At 43.3% G+C, this 20,492-nt stretch overlaps 1 protein-coding gene across 1 annotated transcript in view; it reads left to right on the top strand.

The window, feature by feature from the left end:
* Positions 1 to 20,492, top strand: part of LOC139380827 (low-density lipoprotein receptor-related protein 1B-like) — a 485,305-nt gene that overhangs the window by 450,944 nt on the left and 13,869 nt on the right. The window contains exons 77-83 of the mRNA XM_071123916.1: positions 2,051 to 2,274; positions 3,615 to 3,721; positions 4,681 to 4,797; positions 5,425 to 5,598; positions 11,598 to 11,723; positions 13,629 to 13,793; positions 19,852 to 20,013. Of these exons, the coding sequence (XP_070980017.1) occupies positions 2,051 to 2,274; positions 3,615 to 3,721; positions 4,681 to 4,797; positions 5,425 to 5,598; positions 11,598 to 11,723; positions 13,629 to 13,793; positions 19,852 to 20,013 (1,075 nt within the window). The remainder of the gene's footprint in view (positions 1 to 2,050; positions 2,275 to 3,614; positions 3,722 to 4,680; positions 4,798 to 5,424; positions 5,599 to 11,597; positions 11,724 to 13,628; positions 13,794 to 19,851; positions 20,014 to 20,492) is intronic.

Below are 20,492 nucleotides of genomic sequence, written 5' to 3'. Positions count from 1 at the left end.
TTGTACCTTTTCCGAGATCCCGGCCAAGCAAGGAGGGAACAGCAGCCAGCTCATGCAACAACACACACACAAGGGGGCTCCTCAGAAACACAACACACTGGAAGTTTTCAAAATGGCCTATATTCGACGTTAGCACATCACCCAACACAACACGCCTTTTACTATATTTTTAGAAGCATTATCAGACCTCGCTAGTAGCCTATTTAATTTCTCTCTTTCAATGCTCTGGAAACAAATCAGAAAATGCTGTGCTCTAAAGATGGCATCGTAGCCACACAAATACATAATTGTCAATCTGATCAGAAACACTGTGCCCACAACCTTTATCTCCTAATTGATGTCGCTGGTGTAGTTTGTTAGAAGTTTGAAATATATTGCACAATAGGCAATAAGGTTTTTCCCTGGTGCGAGTACAGTACAACACGCATAACAAGCTCGATAAATGTATACTGAAGAAAAGCTTCACCCACATTTAGATAAGAAAATATCCGCCTACCTTTCTATCTTGTCAACCATCCATCCAAAACAAATAATTCCATGTGTCTGCCTTTTGTCTTGATAAACTTTCACATAGCCTATTCCATGATATGGGTAATCCAATGAGCAAACACTGCAGCTGTTGATTGTGATCATCATTCTTCTATGCTATACATAATCAATATACGACTTTCACATGTAGGGTATTTTATGCAAGAGTATTTGATTTAAACAAAGGCTATAGGAATACCTTTCAATAATGGTTACATTATGACATTCTTCTGCTTGCTCGAGGAAGGTAATTTGGCCCTGGCTTGCAAATTAAATCCTCTGCATAGTTTTGTAAATGATTGCATTATTCTACCGATTTGAAAATGTAAATGTAGGCTAATAATCATTTTAATAATAGAATATTTGATCTACCCCAATGAAAACTTGGACAGTGAGCATGAGTCGCATTTCGATAGCCTAGCTACTGATGCATGCATCTATCTATTATATCTGCAACAAATTAATTTAGAAGGATATGTTTGCTGTCAGCTGGCTACTGTAGGAACATTACAGTCTAATGAAACATTTGTACATACATGAGCCTTTTAGCCCATATGTGTCATCCTATGAAGTGGATGTTATGTTGCAATCTCACTAGTCTTTCATTCTAAATTTAGTAGATATATTTTGGTGTGTAGCCAACTGTTAATAGGGAATATGGACAGTGTTGATTGGCAGGTGCAATTATGTACAATGGAGTTACAAGATAAAAGTGGGAGGTGGAATAAGGTCGGCTCCTTTCCTCAGAAATTGTCAAATTGTGAACCCGTGACCCAAATGGATCACATAAAATGTATATGCCATATCTCACAATCGATTGGACTTCACAAATGTTGTATTTTTGGTTTGATAGAATGTTTTATATTTTTCGTAGATTAAAGATATTACACAAAGTTCTATCTAGCGCTGCGGCTACTGGAAAGTTTTATAACTCTGTTATGTAGCTCTAGTTCTACCTCGCTCTCCCTGAGTGAGAGATATACACGCTTTGACAGACAGTCCATCAACTAGTAAGAGGGGTTTAGAAACATAGATATATTTTTGAAATTTGCCGTTGTTCCCCTTTAATGCAATGACAGACGATTCATTTTTCTCATTTGTAGATATGGCTACTGACAAACTCAAAGAAAGCCAGTAAATTGTTTTACGATTAATGACACACATCTTTCAATGTAATTTGGAGATACTATTATTCAAATACCATGATGTACATTGATCTAAAGTTTGAGCCATTGTTGTCTCATTTGAAACATTACTGTATAGAATAACCTGATCACACGCAATACTTCTTACACATTAAGCATAGGCTACTAAACCTTTACTAGCATCAAGTATTGGATTAAATATACCGTTATCATGTTTGATAGGGGAAAGAATAGTGAGTGCATCCAAATATGTCAATGGATAACACAATTCTTCACATCTGAATGTTAAACTTTATTTGCCATATTTAATACAAATACCTTGAAAGTCTTTGTCATGTTCACGCTTTCATGTTTACAAGCTCTGATTTTCCTTGCAGTGTTCAGACTTCCGTAGACCGAGGGATGTGTCTGCTGACTGGATTACAGGAAATATCTATTGGACAGACCACTCTCGAATGCACTGGTTCAGCTATTACACAGCCCACTGGACTAAGCTCAGATACTCTATAAACGTGGGCCAGCTCAGAGGGCCAAATTGCACCCGTCTGATAACTGACATTGCAGGAGAGCCTTACGCCATCGCTGTCAACCCACCGCAAGGGTAAGAGCATCCTTTTCATACAATGTTCAATTTCATCATTATGTTGTCACTTTATACCTTTTTGCTTTGTCATTATTTTGTAACTCTGGTGAAGGAAGACGTCTGTGCAATTTTGAAAAATACGTCCAAGATGGTTTCCAAAATGTGTTTTCTTTACTGATTTGTTAAGCCATACATACAGTATTTGACAAGGATTCCATAAATATATCAGTGGTTCCTGGGATTCTATAAGTATAGACAGGGATTACAGGGATTCTATAAATATAGACAGGGATTACAGGTATTCTATAAGTATAGACAGGGATTACAGGGATTCTATAAGTATAGACAGGGATTACAGGGATTCTATAAGTATAGACAGGGATTACAGGGATTCTATAAGTATAGACAGGGATTACAGGGATTCTTCAACTATAGCAGGGATTCTATAAATATAGACAGGGATTACAGGGATTCTATAAGTATAGATAGGGATTACAGGGATTCTGTAAGTATAGACAGGGATTACAGGGATTCTATAAGTATAGACAGGGATTACAGGGATTCTATAATTTATAGCAGGGATTCTATAAGTATAGACAGGGATTACAGGGATTCTATAAGTATAGACAGGGATTACAGGGATTCTATAATTTATAGCAGGGATTCTATAAGTATAGACAGGGATTACAGGGATTCTATAAGTATAGACAGGGATTACAGGGATTATATAAGTATAGACAGGGATTACAGGGATTCTTTAACTATAGCAGGGATTATATAAATATAGACAGGGATTACAGGGATTCTATAAGTATAGACAGGGATTACAGGGATTCTGTAAGTATAGACAGGGATTACAGGGATTCTATAAGTATAGACAGGGATTACAGGGATTCTATAATTTATAGCAGGGATTCTATAAGTATAGACAGGGATTACAGGGATTCTATAAGTATAGACAGGGATTACAGGGATTATATAAGTATAGACAGGGATTACAGGGATTCTTTAACTATAGCAGGGATTATATAAATATAGACAGGGATTACAGGGATTCTATAAGTATAGACAGGGATTACAGGGATTCTGTAAGTATAGACAGGGATTACAGGGATTCTATAAGTATAGACAGGGATTACAGGGATTCTATAATTTATAGCAGGGATTCTATAAGTATAGACAGGGATTACAGGGATTCTATAAGTATAGACAGGGATTACAGGGATTCTTTAACTATAGCAGGGATTCTATAAATATAGACAGGAATTCCAATCTCTGTGCATTTAATCCCCTGATATCCATTAGACCAGATGCTATGGAGACCCAACAGAAAATACTTGTCTTTGTACCTTCTACAGGATGATGTATTGGACAGTAATAGGTGATCATTCTCATATTGAGGAGTCGGCTATGGATGGGACTATGCGTAGGATATTTTTGGAGAAGAACCTCAGGAGACCAACAGGTATCTACAGTACAGTGTCTCCTCATGTCACATTAGTATGTTTGATTTAGCTAACATACTGTACCATAGGATAACACTTTTTCACAATCTTGTTAAAGGCAATGACTGTAGGAGTTGGTAAGACAGCAAATACCGATCTGGGCCCAGGCTAGTTGTAGACTAGAGGATAAAGCTGGTTAATGAGTGTCTCTGACAGACCAAACCTGTTGTAATGGTCTTGGGGGAGACACTTGGTGCTGATCTAGTTTTTAAAGATGGTTTGGCCTCCTTTAATATCAGGGACCCATGAACTGTCCCCAAGGTAGAAGGAATTCACAATCTGTGTAAAAACACACACCGATTTAATCACCATGGCAACTTGGGTATTTTATCCACATGATAGAAATACATAGTAGATTTAACACCAAAAATCTGTAATTAAAAAATATATATATGCTGGTATATGCAGTACCAATCAAAAGTTTAGACACATCTACTCATTCAAGGGTTTTTCTTTGTTTTTACTATTTTCTACATGGTATAATAATAGTGAAGACATCAAAACTATGACATAACACATATGGAATCATGTAGTAACCAAAAAAGTGTTAAACAAATCCAAATGTGATTATATATTTGAGATTCTTCAAAGTAACCACCATGCTTGTCTTGATGACAGTTTTGCACAAACTTTTGACTGGTACTGTATATATCCTGTAGAATGATTCCATTTAAATGTTAATGACTTTCTCTCTGCTGCGTAGGAAGTGAGCTACCAAAAGGAAATAGATGAAATAACTGTCAGTTTATGCAGTCTATCTGCAGTTTATATGGAATGTTGACAGCTGCAATCCATGCAATTGTGTTCAAATATTTCAAAAACATTGTTTATAATCTGAATGCTCTCAAAATGAAGGCATCCATATTGATTTTTACAAAATTCATGAGGAAAATAAAGCTTGTTCTCTCATCCTCACCAGGTCTGGCAATCGATTACTTCAACCAACGTTTGTACTGGGCTGATCCTGAGCTCTCCGAGATAGGCAGTGTGAGATTGGATGGGTCGGACCCTCTGGTTGCAATCAGGGACAGACACGGTAACACCACCCTGAGAACAAAACAAAGATTTACTTTCCAAGCACATACTAGCTACTGATGTGATTGTTGTTTAATTTCCTCTACATTTTATCAACAGATTGCTACAATAACATAGTGTGTGCGTTTGTGTTTAGTGTTTCCCTTAGGATTTTTTCCAGCAACTGTGGCAAAGTTGCATGGGGGGGTAGTGGCCGTGGCCAATGGCACAGTCTACCACCAAAATGTTTAGAAGCCCTCTTGGCTGCAGAGACAGCATTTTGTTCTTTTAAAGTACATTTCCTGCAATTCTACACATTTTGTCAACACTTATGCCGGGTTTGCATGATATCTGAGTGACTCATACATTATAACAAAATCATTAGGGGCTCCATGACATGACCATTTTTATTCTCCCTGACTGTCTAGTTTTTATTTTGTTAGTTCTCAAAGGAAAATATATAGCTCCATTATCTTTTCTACATACTTTATATTTGGTTTTAGGCATTTAAGTTTGCACTGAAAACATTTTACCATCCCAAATAGGATTTTCTAAAAAACATATATATATTATTATATTTTTTCAGTGTTCATGGTCATATGCTTCTTTCCACCCTGCCTTCATTCTGTTTCCATGGCTGTGTTCCCAGGAATATCCCAGCCATACAGGATTGACATATTTGAAGACTACATCTACGGGACTGGTCTAAAACATGAAGTCTTCAGAGTTCACAAGTATGGCAAACAGCCTGTGGAGTTTCTCCACTTGGGTCTAGAGAAAACGACCAATGTCCTGATCTCCCACCGATATAAGCAGCAAGATGGTAAATATATAAAATCTACTGCTGTGTTTCAATGGGTAATTTAATGAATACAAATGTTAATAAGGGTCTTGGGTAATGCAGGGAAATTAGGAGGTTCATGTGCATAGTGAAAGTACCATTTGAATAGCCTTCAAGCTTAAATGGGGGTGGAAGGTAGCCTAGTGGTTAGAGCGTTGGACTTGTAACCGAAAGGTTGCAAGATCGAATCTCTGAGCTGACAAGCTCTGTCGTTCTGCCCCTGAACAAGGCAGTTAACTCACTGTTCCAAGGCCCTCATTGAAAATAAGAATTTGTTCTTAACTGATTTACCTAGGTAAAAAATTGAAGTATAACAATGGCAACTAACATGATATGCCAGTAACATGATTTTGCCGTTTTGGTTAGTGATTATTGTCTTATTTCACTGTAGAGCCTTCAGCACTGCTCAATATGCCTCAATATGCCCTCTTGTCCCGCCTCCCACACATGCGGTGACCTCACCTGGTTTAATTGATGTCTCCAGAGACAATACCTCTCTCATCGTCACTCAATGCCTTGGTTTACCTCCACTGTATTCACATCCTACCATACCTTTGTCTGTACATTATGCATTGAATCTATTCTACCGCGCCCAGAAACCTGCTCCGTTTACTCTCTGTTCCGAACGTACTAGACGACCAGTTCTTATAGCCTTTAGCCGTACCCTTATCCTACTACTCCTCTGGTGATGTAGAGGTTAACCGAGGCCCTGTAGCCCCCAGTACCACACCTATTCCCCAGGTGCTCTCATTTGTTGACTTCTGTAACCGTAAAAGCATTGGCTTCATGCATGTTAACATTAGAAGCCTCCACCCTAGGTTTGTTTTATTCACTGCTTTAGCACACTCTGCCAACCCAGATGTCTTAGCAGTGTCTGAATCCTGGCTTAGGAAGGCCACCAAAAACTCTTACATTTCTATCCCTAACTATAACATTTTTCAACAAGATAGAAGTGCCAAAGGGGGAGGAGTTGCAATCTACTGCAGAGATAGCCTGCAGAGATCTGTCTTATTATCCAAGTCTGTGCCCAAACAATTTGAGCTTCTACTTTTAAAAATCCACCTTTCCAGAAACAAGTCCCTCACCGTTGTCGCTTGCTATAGACCACCTTCTGTCCCCAGCTGTGCCCTGGACACCAAATGAATCGATTGCCCCCCATCTATCTTCAGAGCTCGTGCTGTTAGGTGACCTAAACTGGGACATGCTTAACACCCCAGCCATCCTACAATCTAAGCTTGATGCCCTCAATCTCACACAAATGATCAATGAACCTACCAGGTACAAACCCAAATCTGTAAACACAGGCACCCTCATAGATATCATCCTACCCAACCTGCCCTCCAAATACACCTCTGCTCTCTTCAACCAGGATCTCAGCGATCACTCTCATTGCTTTCGTCCATAATGGGTCTGCGTTCAAACGACCAACCCTCATCACTGTCAAACGCTCCCTAAAACACTTCAGCGAGCAGGCCTTTTTAATCGACCTAGCCCGGGTATCCTGGAAGGATATTGACCTCATTCCGTCAGTAGAAGATGCCTGGTTATTCTTTAAAAGTGCAATCTTAAATAAGCATTTCCCATTCAAAAAAATTTAGAATCGGGAACAGATATAGCCCGTGGTTCACTCCAGACCTGACTGCCCTTGACCAGCACAAAAACATCCTGTGGCATACTGTATTAGCTTCGAATAGCCCCCGCGATATGCAACTTTGCAGGGAAGTTAGGAACCAATATACACTGTCATTTAGGAAAGCAAAGGCTAGCTTTTTATTTTTTTCCTTTTTTTGTTGTTGAATTTTTACCCCTTTTTTCTCCCCAATTTCCTGGTATTCAATTGTTTTAGTAGCCACTATCTTGTCTCATCGCTACAACTCCCGTACTGGCTCGGGAGAGACGAAGGTTGAAAGTCATGCGTTCTCCCATACACAACCCAACCATGCCGCACTGCTTCTTTACACAGCGCGCATCCAACCCGGAAGACAGCCGCACCCATGTGTCGGAGGAAACACTGTGCACCTTGGTTAGCGCACACTGTGCCCGGCCCACCACAGGAGTCGCTGGTGCGCAATGAGACAAGGACATCCCTACCAGCCAAGCCCTCCCTAACCCTGACGACGCTAGGCCAATTGTGCGTCGCCCCACGGACCTCCCGGTCGCGGCCGGTTACGACACAGCCTGGGCGCGAACCCATAGTCTCTGGCCCTTCTTTGGACACTGTGTTAACAAACCTCCAGACGAGCTTTAATGCCATTTAACAGCACAAACTCCAAAAAGTTTTGGGACACTGTAAAGTCCATGGAGAATAAGAGCACCTCCTCCCAGCTTCCCACTGCACTGAGGCTAGGAAACACTGTCACCACCGATAAATCCACGATAATGGAGAATTTCAATAAGCATTTTTCTACGGCTGGCCAAGCCTCCCCATTTCTCCTTCACCCAAGTCCAGATAGCTGATGTTCTGAAAGATCTGCAAAATCTGGACCGGTACAAATCAGCAGGGCAGCTTCTCCGCTATGCAATCTGGTTTCCGACCTGATCATGAGTGCACCTCAGCCGCGCTCAAGGTCCTAAACGATATCATAACCTCTATCGATAAGAGACAATATAGTGCAGCTATATTAATAGACCTGGCCATGGCTTTCGAATCACCACATTCTTATCGGCAGACTCAACAGCCTTGGTTTCTTTCTTTTCTCTGTATACGTCAAGGATGTCACTCTTGCTGCTGGTGATTCTCTGCTCCACCTCTACACAGATGATACCATTCTGTGTGCTTCTGGCCCTTCTTTGGACACTGTGTTAACAAACCTCCAGACGAGCTTTAATGCCATTTAACTCTCATTCCGTGGCCTCCAACTGCTCTTCAATGCAAATAAAACTAAATGCATGCTCTTCAACCGATCGCTACCAGCACCTGAATGCCCGTCCAGCATCACTACTCTGGACGGTTCTGACATCTACAAATACCTAGGTGTCTGGTTAAGATGTAAACTCTCCTTCCAGACTCACATTAAGCATCTCCAATGCAAAACAATCTAGAACCGGCTTCCTTCACTCATGCTGCCAAATATACCCTCGTAAAACTGACTATCCTACCGATCCTTGACTTCGGCGATGTCATTTACAAAATAGCCTCCAACACTCTACTCAGCAAATTGGATGCAGTCTATCACAGTGCCATCCATTTTGTCACCAAAGCCCCATATACTACCCACCACTGTGACCTGTATGCTGTCCTTGGCTGGTCCTCGCTTCATATTCATCGCCAAACCCACTGGCTCCAGATCATCTATAAGTCTTTGCTATTTAAGGCCCCGCCTTATCTCAGCTCACTGGTCACCATAGCAGCACCCACCCGTAGCAGCAGGTATAGTTCACTGGTCACCCCCGAAAGCCAATTCCTCCTTTGGCCGCCTTTTCCTTCCAGTTCTCTGCTGCCAATAACTGGAAAGAATTGCAAAAATCACTGAAGCTGGAGACTCATATCTCCCTCACTAACTTTAAGCACCAGCTGTCAGAGCAGCTCACACATCACTGCACCTGTACATAGCCCATCTGTAAATAGTCCATCCAACTACACCATCCCCATACTGTATTTATTTATTTTGCTCCTTTGCTCTCCAGTATCTCTACTTGCACATTTGTCTTCTGCACATCTATCACTCCAGTGTTTCATTGCTATATTGTAATTACTTCGCCACTATGGCCTATTTATTGCCTTACCTCCCTTATCTTACCTCATTTGCACACACTGTATATAGACGTTTTCTATTGTATTATTGACTGTATGTTTGTTTATTCCATCTGTAACTCTGTGTTGTTGTATGTGTCGAACTGCTTTGCTTTATCTTGGCCAGGTCGCAATTGTAAATGAGAACTTGTTATCAACTTGTCTACCTGGTTAAATAAATGTGAAAAATAATAATAATTAAAAAAACAATAGTAATGACAATGTCGCATTGATATTCTATCTGGTTCACCAACACAGACTGCAGATAACTGTGGGTCCACAGTCTGGATGGAAGTGCAAGAGCTATGTTTCTTGAGCTAGTTTTTCATTTTCTCAAGTGTGGGACATGAGAGTCATTTCATCTCCCATGTTAGGAGCAATCAAACCAATATATCCTTCATCCTCTGCCTCTCCACTTCTCTTTTCACTATAGCTCTCGGGTGCTATTTGTTATCTGTATCGTGTTTAGAGTTGTGGAGCGTCAGGCACTAAAGGGCAGCTGAACTGTTCCCCAAAGACTCATTAGTCCAGCTTCTGCTGCTACTCTCTGTTTATTATCTATGCATAGTCACTTTGCCTCTACCTACATGTACATATTACCTCAATTACCTTGACTAACCTGTGCCCCCGCACATTTACTCTGTACCAGTACCCCTGTATATAGCCTCGCTACTGTTATTTTATTGGTGCTTTTTAATTATTTGTTATTTTTCTAATTTCTTCTTCTTCTTCTTTTTGTGTGTTTTACTTCAGCTTATTTTAGCAAATACTTTCTTGACACTTATTTTTCTTAAAACTGCATTGTTGGTTAAGGACCTGTTGTATTCAGCGCATGTGAAAAATAAAATTTGATTTGATTTTTGTAGCCTACTCTTTGGGCAGCACAAGTTAATGCACAGCTAGCAGAACAGAAAGACCAGGAGTGTTACGTGCTGACCAGACCGCACCAGTGCTGATTTTGTCCCCCCCACACCAGACGCGAGCAGGTTGAAATATCAAAACAAACTCTGAACCAATTATAATACGGTAATTTGTGGACAGGTTCAAAGCATTAAACATTTATGGCAATTTAGCTAGCTAGCTTGCTGTTGCTAGCGAATTTGTAATGGGATCTAAACATTGGGTTGCTATTTTACCTGAAATTCACAATTTCCTCTACTCCGACAATTAATCCACAGATAAAAACAGTAAACCCGAATTTGTTTCTAGTCATCTCTCCTCCTTCCTTCAGGCTTCTTCTTCTTCTTTGGACTTTAAATGGCGGTTGGCAAGCAACTTTTATCACAACCGAATGGCGTGTGGACCTCAGTTCATCTGTCAATCACCCACGTGGACATATGCTCCTAAAAACCAATGAGGCGATGGCACGTGGGTAAATGCTCCTAAAAAACAGTGAGGAGATGGGAGAGGCAGTTCTTGCAGCGTGTTGAGCATCACAAATAGAATCAAGTTCTATTTTAGTGCCTGACTAAGCAATAATTTAACATGTACATGTATGTGTACATTTATTTTGCAATGCGTCAGGTCTGGCCAGCATGTGTTTTTTTTGTTATTATTGAAAACCCAAGGCTTCCATTGACTTATTGGAGGAATATGGCAGCATGCTGCTGATGTAGTGCATACCAAACTAGTGTTCACTAACAGGAACGGAAAGGGGGATACCTAGTCAGTTGTGCAACTGAATGCATTCAACTGAAATGTGTCTTCCACATTTAACCCAACCCCTCTGAATCAGAGAGGTGCGAGGTGCAGCCTTAATCGACATCTATGTCCGGATATAGTAGTCCTTTGGGACCAGGAATTGAGTGGAATATGGACCATATGTCTTGTTGATTCTGAATAGAAATACATTTGTGCACAGTATTAACTAAATCCATAAGGTTTAGCCTCTTCCCTGTGTGTTTCCCTCAGAATGTTTAATGGAACAATGGTAATAAAGGAGTGGATGTTTTTTATTTGACGACTGTATTGAAGCTTCGGCTTGAATGATAAATCCTCTTGGCATTAATTTTTTTTTACATTTAATTAGGCAAGTGACTTAAGAACAGATTGTTATTTACAATGATGGCCTAACCCAGCCAAACCCGGCCGATGCTGTGCCAATTGTGAGCCGCCCTATGGAACTACCAATCACGGGCAGATGTGATACAGCCTGTATTTGAACCAGGGACTGTAGTGGCGCCTCTTGCACTGAGATGCAGTGCCTTAGACCACTGCGCCATTCTGTTTGTCTCTTGTCTTTCTGCAGCGGTCAACCCGTGCCTGAGAATGAACTGTGACTTCATGTGTCTACTGAACCCAACGGGCGCCACCTGCACCTGTCCAGAAGGGAAGGTACTGGTCAACGGCTCTTGCAGTGATGTCAACGTCTCAGGTAATCTCGTCAAGACCCCTGCTTAGACCTCACCTACTGCCTACAAATGTAATTTCACCTCTAAAACTGCTACAATAGCAAGACCCAGCTGAGAAGGAACTTGGCCAAGTAAAATCTTTCTGAATCGCTCAGCATTTTGTGTACAGTCGTGGCCAAAAGTTTCGAGAATGACACAAATATACATTTTCACAAAGTCTGTTGCATCAGTTTGTATGATGGCCATTTGCATATACTCCAGAATGTTATGAAGAGTGATCAGATGAATTGCAATTAATTGCAAAGTCCCTCTTTGCCATGCAAATTAACTGAATCCCCCCAAAAACATTTCCACTGCATTTCAGCCCTGCCACAAAAGGACCAGCTGACATCATGTCAGTGATTCTCTCGTTAACACAGGTGTGAGTGTTGAAGAGGACAAGGCTGGAGATCACTCTGTCATGCTGATTGAGTTCGAATAACAGACTGGATGCTTCAAAAGGAGGGTGGTGCTTGGAATCATTGTTCTTCTCTGTCAAACATGGTTACCTGCAAGGAAACACGTGCCGTCATCATTGCTTTGCACAAAAAAGGCTTCACAGGCAAAGATATTGCTGCCAGTAAGATTGCACCAAAATCAACCATTTATCGGATCATCAAGAACTTCAAGGAGAGCATTTCAATTGTTGTGAAGAAGGCTTCAGGAAGCCCAAGAAAGTCTAGCAAGCGCCAGGACCGTCTCCTAAAGTTGATTCAGCTGCGGAATCGGGGCACCACCAGTACAGAGCTTGCTCAGGAATGGCAGAAGGCAGGTGTGAGTGCATCTGCACGCACAGTGAGGCGAATACTTTTGGAGGATGGCCTGGTGTCCAGAAGGGCAGCAAAGAAGCCACTTCTCTCCAGGAAAAACATCAGGGACATACTGATATTCTTCAAAGGTGCAGGGATTGGACTGCTGAGGACTGGGGTAAAGTCATTTTCTCTGATGAATCCCCTTTCCGATTGTTTGGGGCATCCGGAAAAAAGCTTGTCCGGAGAAGACAAGGTGAGCGCTACCATCAGTCCTGTGTCATGCCAACAGTAAAGCATCCTGAGACCATTAATGTATGGGGTTGCTTCTCAGCCAAGGGAGTGGGCTCACTCACAATTTTGCCTAAGAACACAGCCATGAATAAAGAATGGTACCAACACATCCTCCGAGAGCAACTTCTCCCAACAATCCAGGAACAGTTTGGTGACGAACAATGCCTTTTCCAGCATGATGGAGCACCTTGCCATAAGGCAGAAGTGTTAACTAAGTGGCTCGGGGAACAAAACATCGATATTTTGGGTCCATGGCCAGGAAACTCCCCAGACCTTAATCCCATTGAGAACTTGTGGTCAATCCTCAAGAGGCAGGTGGACAAACAAAAACCCACAAATTCTGACAAACTCCAAGCATTGATTATGCAAGAATGGGCTGCCATCAGTCAGGATGTGGCCCAGAAGTTAATTGACAGCATGCCAGGGTGGATTTCAGAGGTCTTGAAAAAGAAGGGTCAACACTGCAAATATTGACTCTTTGCATCAACTTCATGTAATTGTCAATAAAAGCCTTTGACATGAAATGCTTGTAATTATACTTCAGTATTCCATAGTAACATCTAACAAAAATATGTAAAGACACTGAAGCAGCAAACTTTGTGGAAATTAATATTTGTGTCATTCTCAAAACTTTTGGCCATGATTGTCCTTCAAAAGAAGACTTGAAATTATAGCATAAGACGACATGCTTGTGCAATATCAACCTCTTTTTTACTGGCCCAGGGCTAAATTCATGTCTCTGTAGACACTGATCATATTCATAGTTTACAAATAAAAGGTACTTCAAAAACCTGTGTACAAGATAATCATAATTAACATACTGTACTGTGTCTTGATGTGTTAAAGGCGAGCTGTGTCGGCCACCGTGTGAGAACGGCGGGCGCTGCCTTGCCAATGAGAAAGGGGACTGGCGCTGCTACTGCTGGCCTGACTTTTCTGGAGAACACTGTGAGGTCAATCACTGCACCGACTACTGCCTCAATGGAGGCACTTGCATGGGCTCACCGCTGGGTGAGTCTGCTGTTAATATCCATATATTGATTGGTGGATGGCTGGATTGAACTAAAATAGTGCAGAACACTTGATTTTTACTTTATGTCTCTTTGCTACAAACCAATCATAATGCATGCAAAAGGGCAATTATTCACAACATCTCAGTCTCTTACCACTGATGGACTGTGTGGACTCACAAGAGAAATTACCCATAGAGATAGATACATTTGGATTACTGTGGTTTCCTGACCATTACTCAAATAAATAATACATGTTGCGAAGGTTTGTGTAAATGTTAAATCGCTTCATGGATTGCAAGAAAGGCATTTCACTGTACTTGTGCATGTGACATTAAAACTTGAAACAAAAAAGTCAATTTTAGAGAGTGTGCAAAATATAATATGTGAATGTTGAATGCTGACATAAATAACATAAATGCGGTGATTGAACAATTGTAATGCTCCTGTCATGACTGGGGTAGATACAGTGCATTCCGAAAGTATTCAGACCCCTTGACTTTTTCCAAATTTTATTACATTGCAGCCTTATTCTAAAATGGATTAAATCAATTTTTTCCCCTCCTCAATCTACACACAATACCCCAAAATGACAAATCAAAAACTGTTTTTTAGAATTTTGTGCAAATGTATTATAAATGTAAATATTAAGTATATTTATATAAGTATTCAGACCCTTTACTCTGTACATTGTTGAAGCACCTTTGACAGTGATTACAGCTTCGAGTCTTTTTGGGTATGACTATAAGCTTGGCACACCTGTATTTGGTGAGTTTCTCCCATTCTTCTCTGCAGATCCTCTCAAGCTCTGTCAGGTTGGATGGGAAGCGTCGCTGCACAGCTATTTTCAGGTTTCTCCAGAGATGTTTGATCGGGTTCAAGTCCGAGCTCTGGCTGGGCCACTCAAGGACATTCAGAGACTTGTCCCGAAGCCACTCCTGCGTTGTCTTGGCTGTGTGCTTAGGGTTGTTGTTCTGTTGGAAGGTGAACTTTCGCCCAGTCTGAGGTCCTGAGCGCTCTGGAACAGGTTTTCAACAAGGATCTCTCTGTACTTTGCTCCGTTCATATTTCCCTCGATCTTGACTAGTCTCCCAGTCCATGTCGCTGAAACACATCCCCACAGCACGAAGCTGCCACCACAATGATTCACCGAAGGGATGGAGACAGGTTTCCTCCAGGCGTGACGCTTGGCATTCAGAAAATACTGTTTCTCATGATCTGAGAGTCCTTTAGGTGCCTTTTGACAAACTCCATGCGGGCTGCCATGTGCCTGAGGACTGGCTTCCGTCTAGCCACTCTAACATAGAGGCCTGATTGGTGAAGTGCTGCAGAGATGGTTGTCCTTCTGGAAGGTTCTCCCATCTCCACAGAGGAAATCTGGAGCTCTGACAGAGTGACTTGGTCATCTCCCCCGATTGTTCAGTTTGGTCGGGTGGCCAGCTCTAGGAAGAGTCTTGGTGGTTCCAAACTTCTTCCCTTTAAGAATGATGGAGGCCACTGTGTTCTTAGGGTCCTTCAATGCTGCAGAAATGTTTTGGTACCCTTCCCTAGATCTGTGCCTCGACGCAATCCTGTCTCAACGCTCTACGGACAATTTCTTCGACAAATGGCTTGGTATTTGCTTTGACATGCACTTTCAACTGTGTGACAAAACAAATGGAAAATTAAACTGGGATCGGTTGTGATTAGAAGACAGGTGACGTCGACCGCCAAACGCCACACGAACAAGGAGAGGGACGAACTTCGGAAGTCGTGACAGTACCCCTCCCTTGACGCACGGCTCCAGCAGCCCGCCGACACCATCCTCAGGGACGACCCGCAGTACGAGGCGCAGGATGATCCGGGTTGAGACGGTGAAACTCCACCAGCACCTAGCATCTCTCCGCTGGACCGTACCCATTCCACTCCATGAGGTACTGAAGGCCCCTCGCCCGACGCCTTGCGTCCATGATGGCTCGAACAGCATACGCCAGGGCCACCTCGATTTCCAGATTTGGCGGAGGAATCTCCCGCACCTCAGATTCCTGGAGCGGACCAGCCACCACCGGCCTGACGAGAGACACATGGAACGAGGGATTAATACGGTAATCAGGGGGAGCTGTAATCTATAACAAACCTTGTTCAGTCTCCTCAGGACTGAATGGCCCCACAAACCGCGGGCCCAGCTTCCGGCAGGGCAGGCGGAGGGGCAAGGTTTCAGGTTGAGAGCCAGACCCGGTCCCTAGGCGCAAACACCGGGGCCTCACTGCGGTGGCGCTCGCCTTCTGCCACCTGATGACCCGTTGCAGGGGCACATGGGCAGCGTCCGATGTCTCCTCCGAGCCCCGAAATCACTCATCCACCGCAGGTGCCTCGATCTGGCTCTGATGCCACGGTGCCAGAACCGGCTGATAACCTAGGACGCATTTGAAAGGAGATAGGTTAGTGGCGGAGTGAGTTCTGGGCCATGGGATGAAAGCTGTCAACTCCCCTGGGCAGAAACCTACCCACATTCTGGTTAACTCTCTCCACCTGCCCGTTACTCTCGGGATGAAAACCCAAGGTGAGGCTGACCGAGACCCCCAGACGTTCCAAAACGCCCTCCAAACCCTGGATGTGAACTGGGGACCCCGATCAGGCCAGTAGTGCCAGAAGACGTGGGTGAACAGGTCCTCCGCAGTCTGTAGGGCCATAGTGAGACCGGGCAAAGGAAGGAGACAGCAGGACTTAGAAAACCGATCCACAACGACCAGGATCGTGGTGTTTCCTTGTGACGGAGGAAGCTCCATCAAGAAATCCACCAATAGGTGTGACCACGGCAGTTGTGGAACTGGTAGGTGTTGTAATTTCCCTCTGGGCAGTTGTCTAGGTGCCTTGCACTGGGCGCACACCGAGCAGGGGGAAACATAAACACTCACGTCCTTAGCCAGGGTACACCACCAGTACTTCCCACTAAGACAGCGCACTGTCCGACCGATGCCAGGATGACCAGAGGAGGGTGACGTGTGGGCCCAACAGATCAAACGGTCGCGGACAGCAAACGGAACATACAGACGTTCAACAGGACACTGGGTGGGAGTGGGCTCTGTACGTAACGCCCGCTCGATGTCTGCGTCCAACTCCCACACCAACGGTGCCACCAGGCAAGAAGCCGGAAGTATGGGAGTGGGATTCGTGGACCGCTCCTCTGTGTCATACATCCGGGAAAGTGCGTCTGCCTTAACGTTCTGGGAACCTGGTCTGTAGGATAGGGTGAAAACAAAACGGGTGAAAAACATGGCCCGAGGGTTCATTCTCCTCGCCGCCCGGATGTACTCCAGATTGCGGTGGTCAGTCCAAATGAGAAAAGGGTGTTTAGCCCCCTCAAGCCAATGCCTCCACGCCTTCAGAGCCTTGACGACAGCCAACAGCTCCCTGAAAAAAAAGACTGCTGGAGCATTCATCAACCCGTACGGCATGGCGAGGTACTCATAGTGCCCAGAGGTGGTACTAAATGCCTTCTTCCACTTGTCTTCCTCCAGGATACGCACCAGATTGTAAGCGCTCCAGAGATCAAATTTTGTGAAGAAGTGCGCCCCGTGCATTGACTCTATCGCACTGGCTATGAGAGGCAGCGGGTAACTGTACCTCACCGTGATCTGATTGATACCTCGATAGTCAATACATAGGCGTAAACCTCCATCCTTCTTCTTCACAAAAAAGAAACTCGAGGAGGCAGGTGAAGTGGAAGGCCGAATGTATCCCTGCCCCAGAGATTCTGAGATATGTTTCCATAGCCGCTGTCTCCTCCTGTGACAGAGGATACACCTAACTCCTGGGTAGTGTTGCGTCTACCAGCAGATTTATCTCACAATTCCCAAATCGTTGGGGTGGTAGTTGAGTTGCCTTCTTCTTACAGAAGAAGCTGCACCTGAATCTACTAGCGCCTTATGTTGGGAATGCAAGGAAAACTATACGGGGAAATTGTCCAACGTCGCTCCTTCCTTTCCCCAGACGGCGTTGGCCCATTCAAGCGCTTTCCCAGATAGACAGGAGATGAGGGCGTTCACACTCTCGCGTCCCGAAGGAGCCGGTTGCCAGGTAGAGCTCCAGCTGGAGTAGGAACCCCTGGCACCCGGCAGCCGTCCCATCATATTCCCTCGGGAACGCAAGCCGAATCCCACTGGGTCCAGGTGAAGGAGGGGTGGACAGCGGTGTGGGTTGTTGTGGGAGCTGGGGTGATGATGATGGGGTTGCTGGAAAAACCCCTCTCTCCCATCGCTCCATGGTTTGCAGCACGCGATACATGGCCGTGCCGAAACTTTGCAACATAGTCGCTGGATGCGCTCCTCCACAGGTAGCGGAGGGCTGTGTGCACCTGCTGACTCCATTAGGTCGGTTGCGTTTTTCTGTCAAAAGTCTAGGTGATGCTGGTAAGGCAGATTCAGGCTCAGGACACAGAGATGAATAATAACCGTAACTTTACTCAAAAACAATATTCCATGAAGGAGAAAAATTATGCAGTTCACAAAACGAGACAACTTGACAATAACAAACACTCATAAAACCAAGGGGGAAACCAGAGGGTTAATTAGGGAACAATGATATTGGAATGGAAACCAGGTGTGTACAATGAAGACAAAACAAATGGAAAATGAAACGTGGATCGGTGGCGACTAGAAAACCGGTGACGTCGACCGCCGAACGCCGCCCGAACAAGGAGAGGGACCAACTTCGGCAGAAGTCGTGACAGGGATCTTATACAGACAGGTGTGTGCCTTTCCAAATCTCATCCAATCATTTGCATTTACCAGAGGTGTACTCCAGTCAAGTTGTTGACACATCTCAATTATGATTAATGCAAACAGGATGCACTTTCGAGTCTGCTCAATTTCGAGTCCCATAGCAAAGGGAATTCATACTTATGTAAATAAGGTATTTCTGTTTTTTATTTTTCATAAAAGTCCAAAAACCTGTTTTCACTTTGTCATTATGGGATTATTGTTTGTAGATTTATGAGGTAATAATTAAATAAAAGTAAAAGTAACAAAATGTTGAAAAAGTCAAGGCGTCTGAATTCTTTCCGAATGCACTGCACAGTATTTAGAGACTGGTCTACGACTTTTGTGTTGAATCTTTTAGTCTGGGAAGTGAAATGTTTGCCCTTAAAACATATTTTCTCATCACCTCGTAATAAATGTGTAATCTTTCATAAAATACTTTAACTTGCAACAGTCTCTGGCCATTCTATTCACAATATCTAAGTACACTCTTGCCCAGGGGGAATGAAGACCAGGTATTTGATAGTTTAGGAATAATATTTGAAAACATGATCTCAGTCAATTGACTTCAAGCTGTCAGTCTTTTGTATTATGACAGCAGTATTTGGCTAGTGAGCTTGACAGGTGCGTGATGTGTGATATGTGAAATGCAATAACTTAGTCATATGTGAGTGAAGCAAAGTGAGTATCGCAGCAGTATTTTAAATTATTTGGAGAGTTGCAGGCAAGTTTTGTTCTTTCTTTGTTGACGATCAGTCTTATTTGGTGCTTGGTTCACTAGCCCAGTCAGTGCTTTGTGTTATATGTCCAATGCAGTCAAAGAGGAGTGAAAAAAAGTGATGGGATATTTGTTCTGCTGCTGGGCATACAGGCACTGACTTTTCGGTCTGTTCATTCATGCTTTGCGACTGACTGATTTTTCATAAAGTAAGAGGTTTCGCTGTGTTGAGCAGGCTTGGGGAGTATTGCTCTTAATGAGCGATGGAAGCTGAGCTTGGGAGAGCTTACTGTCAAATGTTTTTCCTCAAGTACCCCAGTTTGGTGATAAGGAGAACAGGCCTCACTGGAGGCAGCCACTGTTATCAATTAAAGGACTGGAAATATTTCAATTATATCTCTCTGACCTCCAGGGACCTTGTGTTATTAAGAATCCGCTATCTTTGGTTTTTCGGATGCTTGATACTCAGCTTTAGGAACAAGAACACACAGCCTTACAAACATTTGAGTTGATAACCATGCACATAATTGTCAGCCAAACTTCTCTTCTCTCCCCCTTTCTCCCACCCTCTCCTTCCTTCGTCCTCTCCTCTCTCCCTCCAGGCAAGCCAACATGTCGGTGCCCTGTAGGGTTTACAGGTCCATTCTGTGAGAAGCGGGTGTGTGATAACCACTGTCTGAATGGTGGTACCTGTGATGTCAGCTTAGGGAACCAGCCGGTGTGCCGCTGCATGGCAGAGTATACTGGAGACCGCTGTCTTTACCGTGAGTAAAGGGACCCAATTGCATATTGACTGTAGGAGTTGCCCAGTGTTTCTTGTGGTGGTCATCTATAGCTTTGTTTGTAGAGCATGGCTCTTGCAATGCCAAGATAGTGGGTTTGACTTCTGGGACCACCCATACATAAAAAATGTATGCATGCATTACTGTAGCTCACTTTGGATAAAAGTGTCTGCTAAATGGCATCTATTGTATTGATGTCAAAATATACATTGGGGAGGGCCACATTTAAATTGCAAGTGGTATGGAGAGCCTCTGATTTGTTATGAGGGGAACAGCCCCCCCCCCCCCCCCCCCTCCTTCGTCACACTCTAGAAATCAGACATTTTTTCAGTTTTTCATATTTAAGGTTCCAACAACAACAAGAAAGTCTAAATGAAAAAAAAAACGGGGGGGGGGAAACTATTTGTTTTTACCAGAAAGGGCAATTCCTTCTTAGCTACAAATACCACGTTTGGGCGAGA

The sequence above is a fragment of the Oncorhynchus clarkii genome, chromosome 22 (assembly GCF_045791955.1).
Source record: "Oncorhynchus clarkii lewisi isolate Uvic-CL-2024 chromosome 22, UVic_Ocla_1.0, whole genome shotgun sequence".
Classification (NCBI taxonomy): Eukaryota; Metazoa; Chordata; class Actinopteri; order Salmoniformes; family Salmonidae; genus Oncorhynchus; species Oncorhynchus clarkii.
This window is presented reverse-complemented; position numbering and strand designations above follow the sequence as displayed.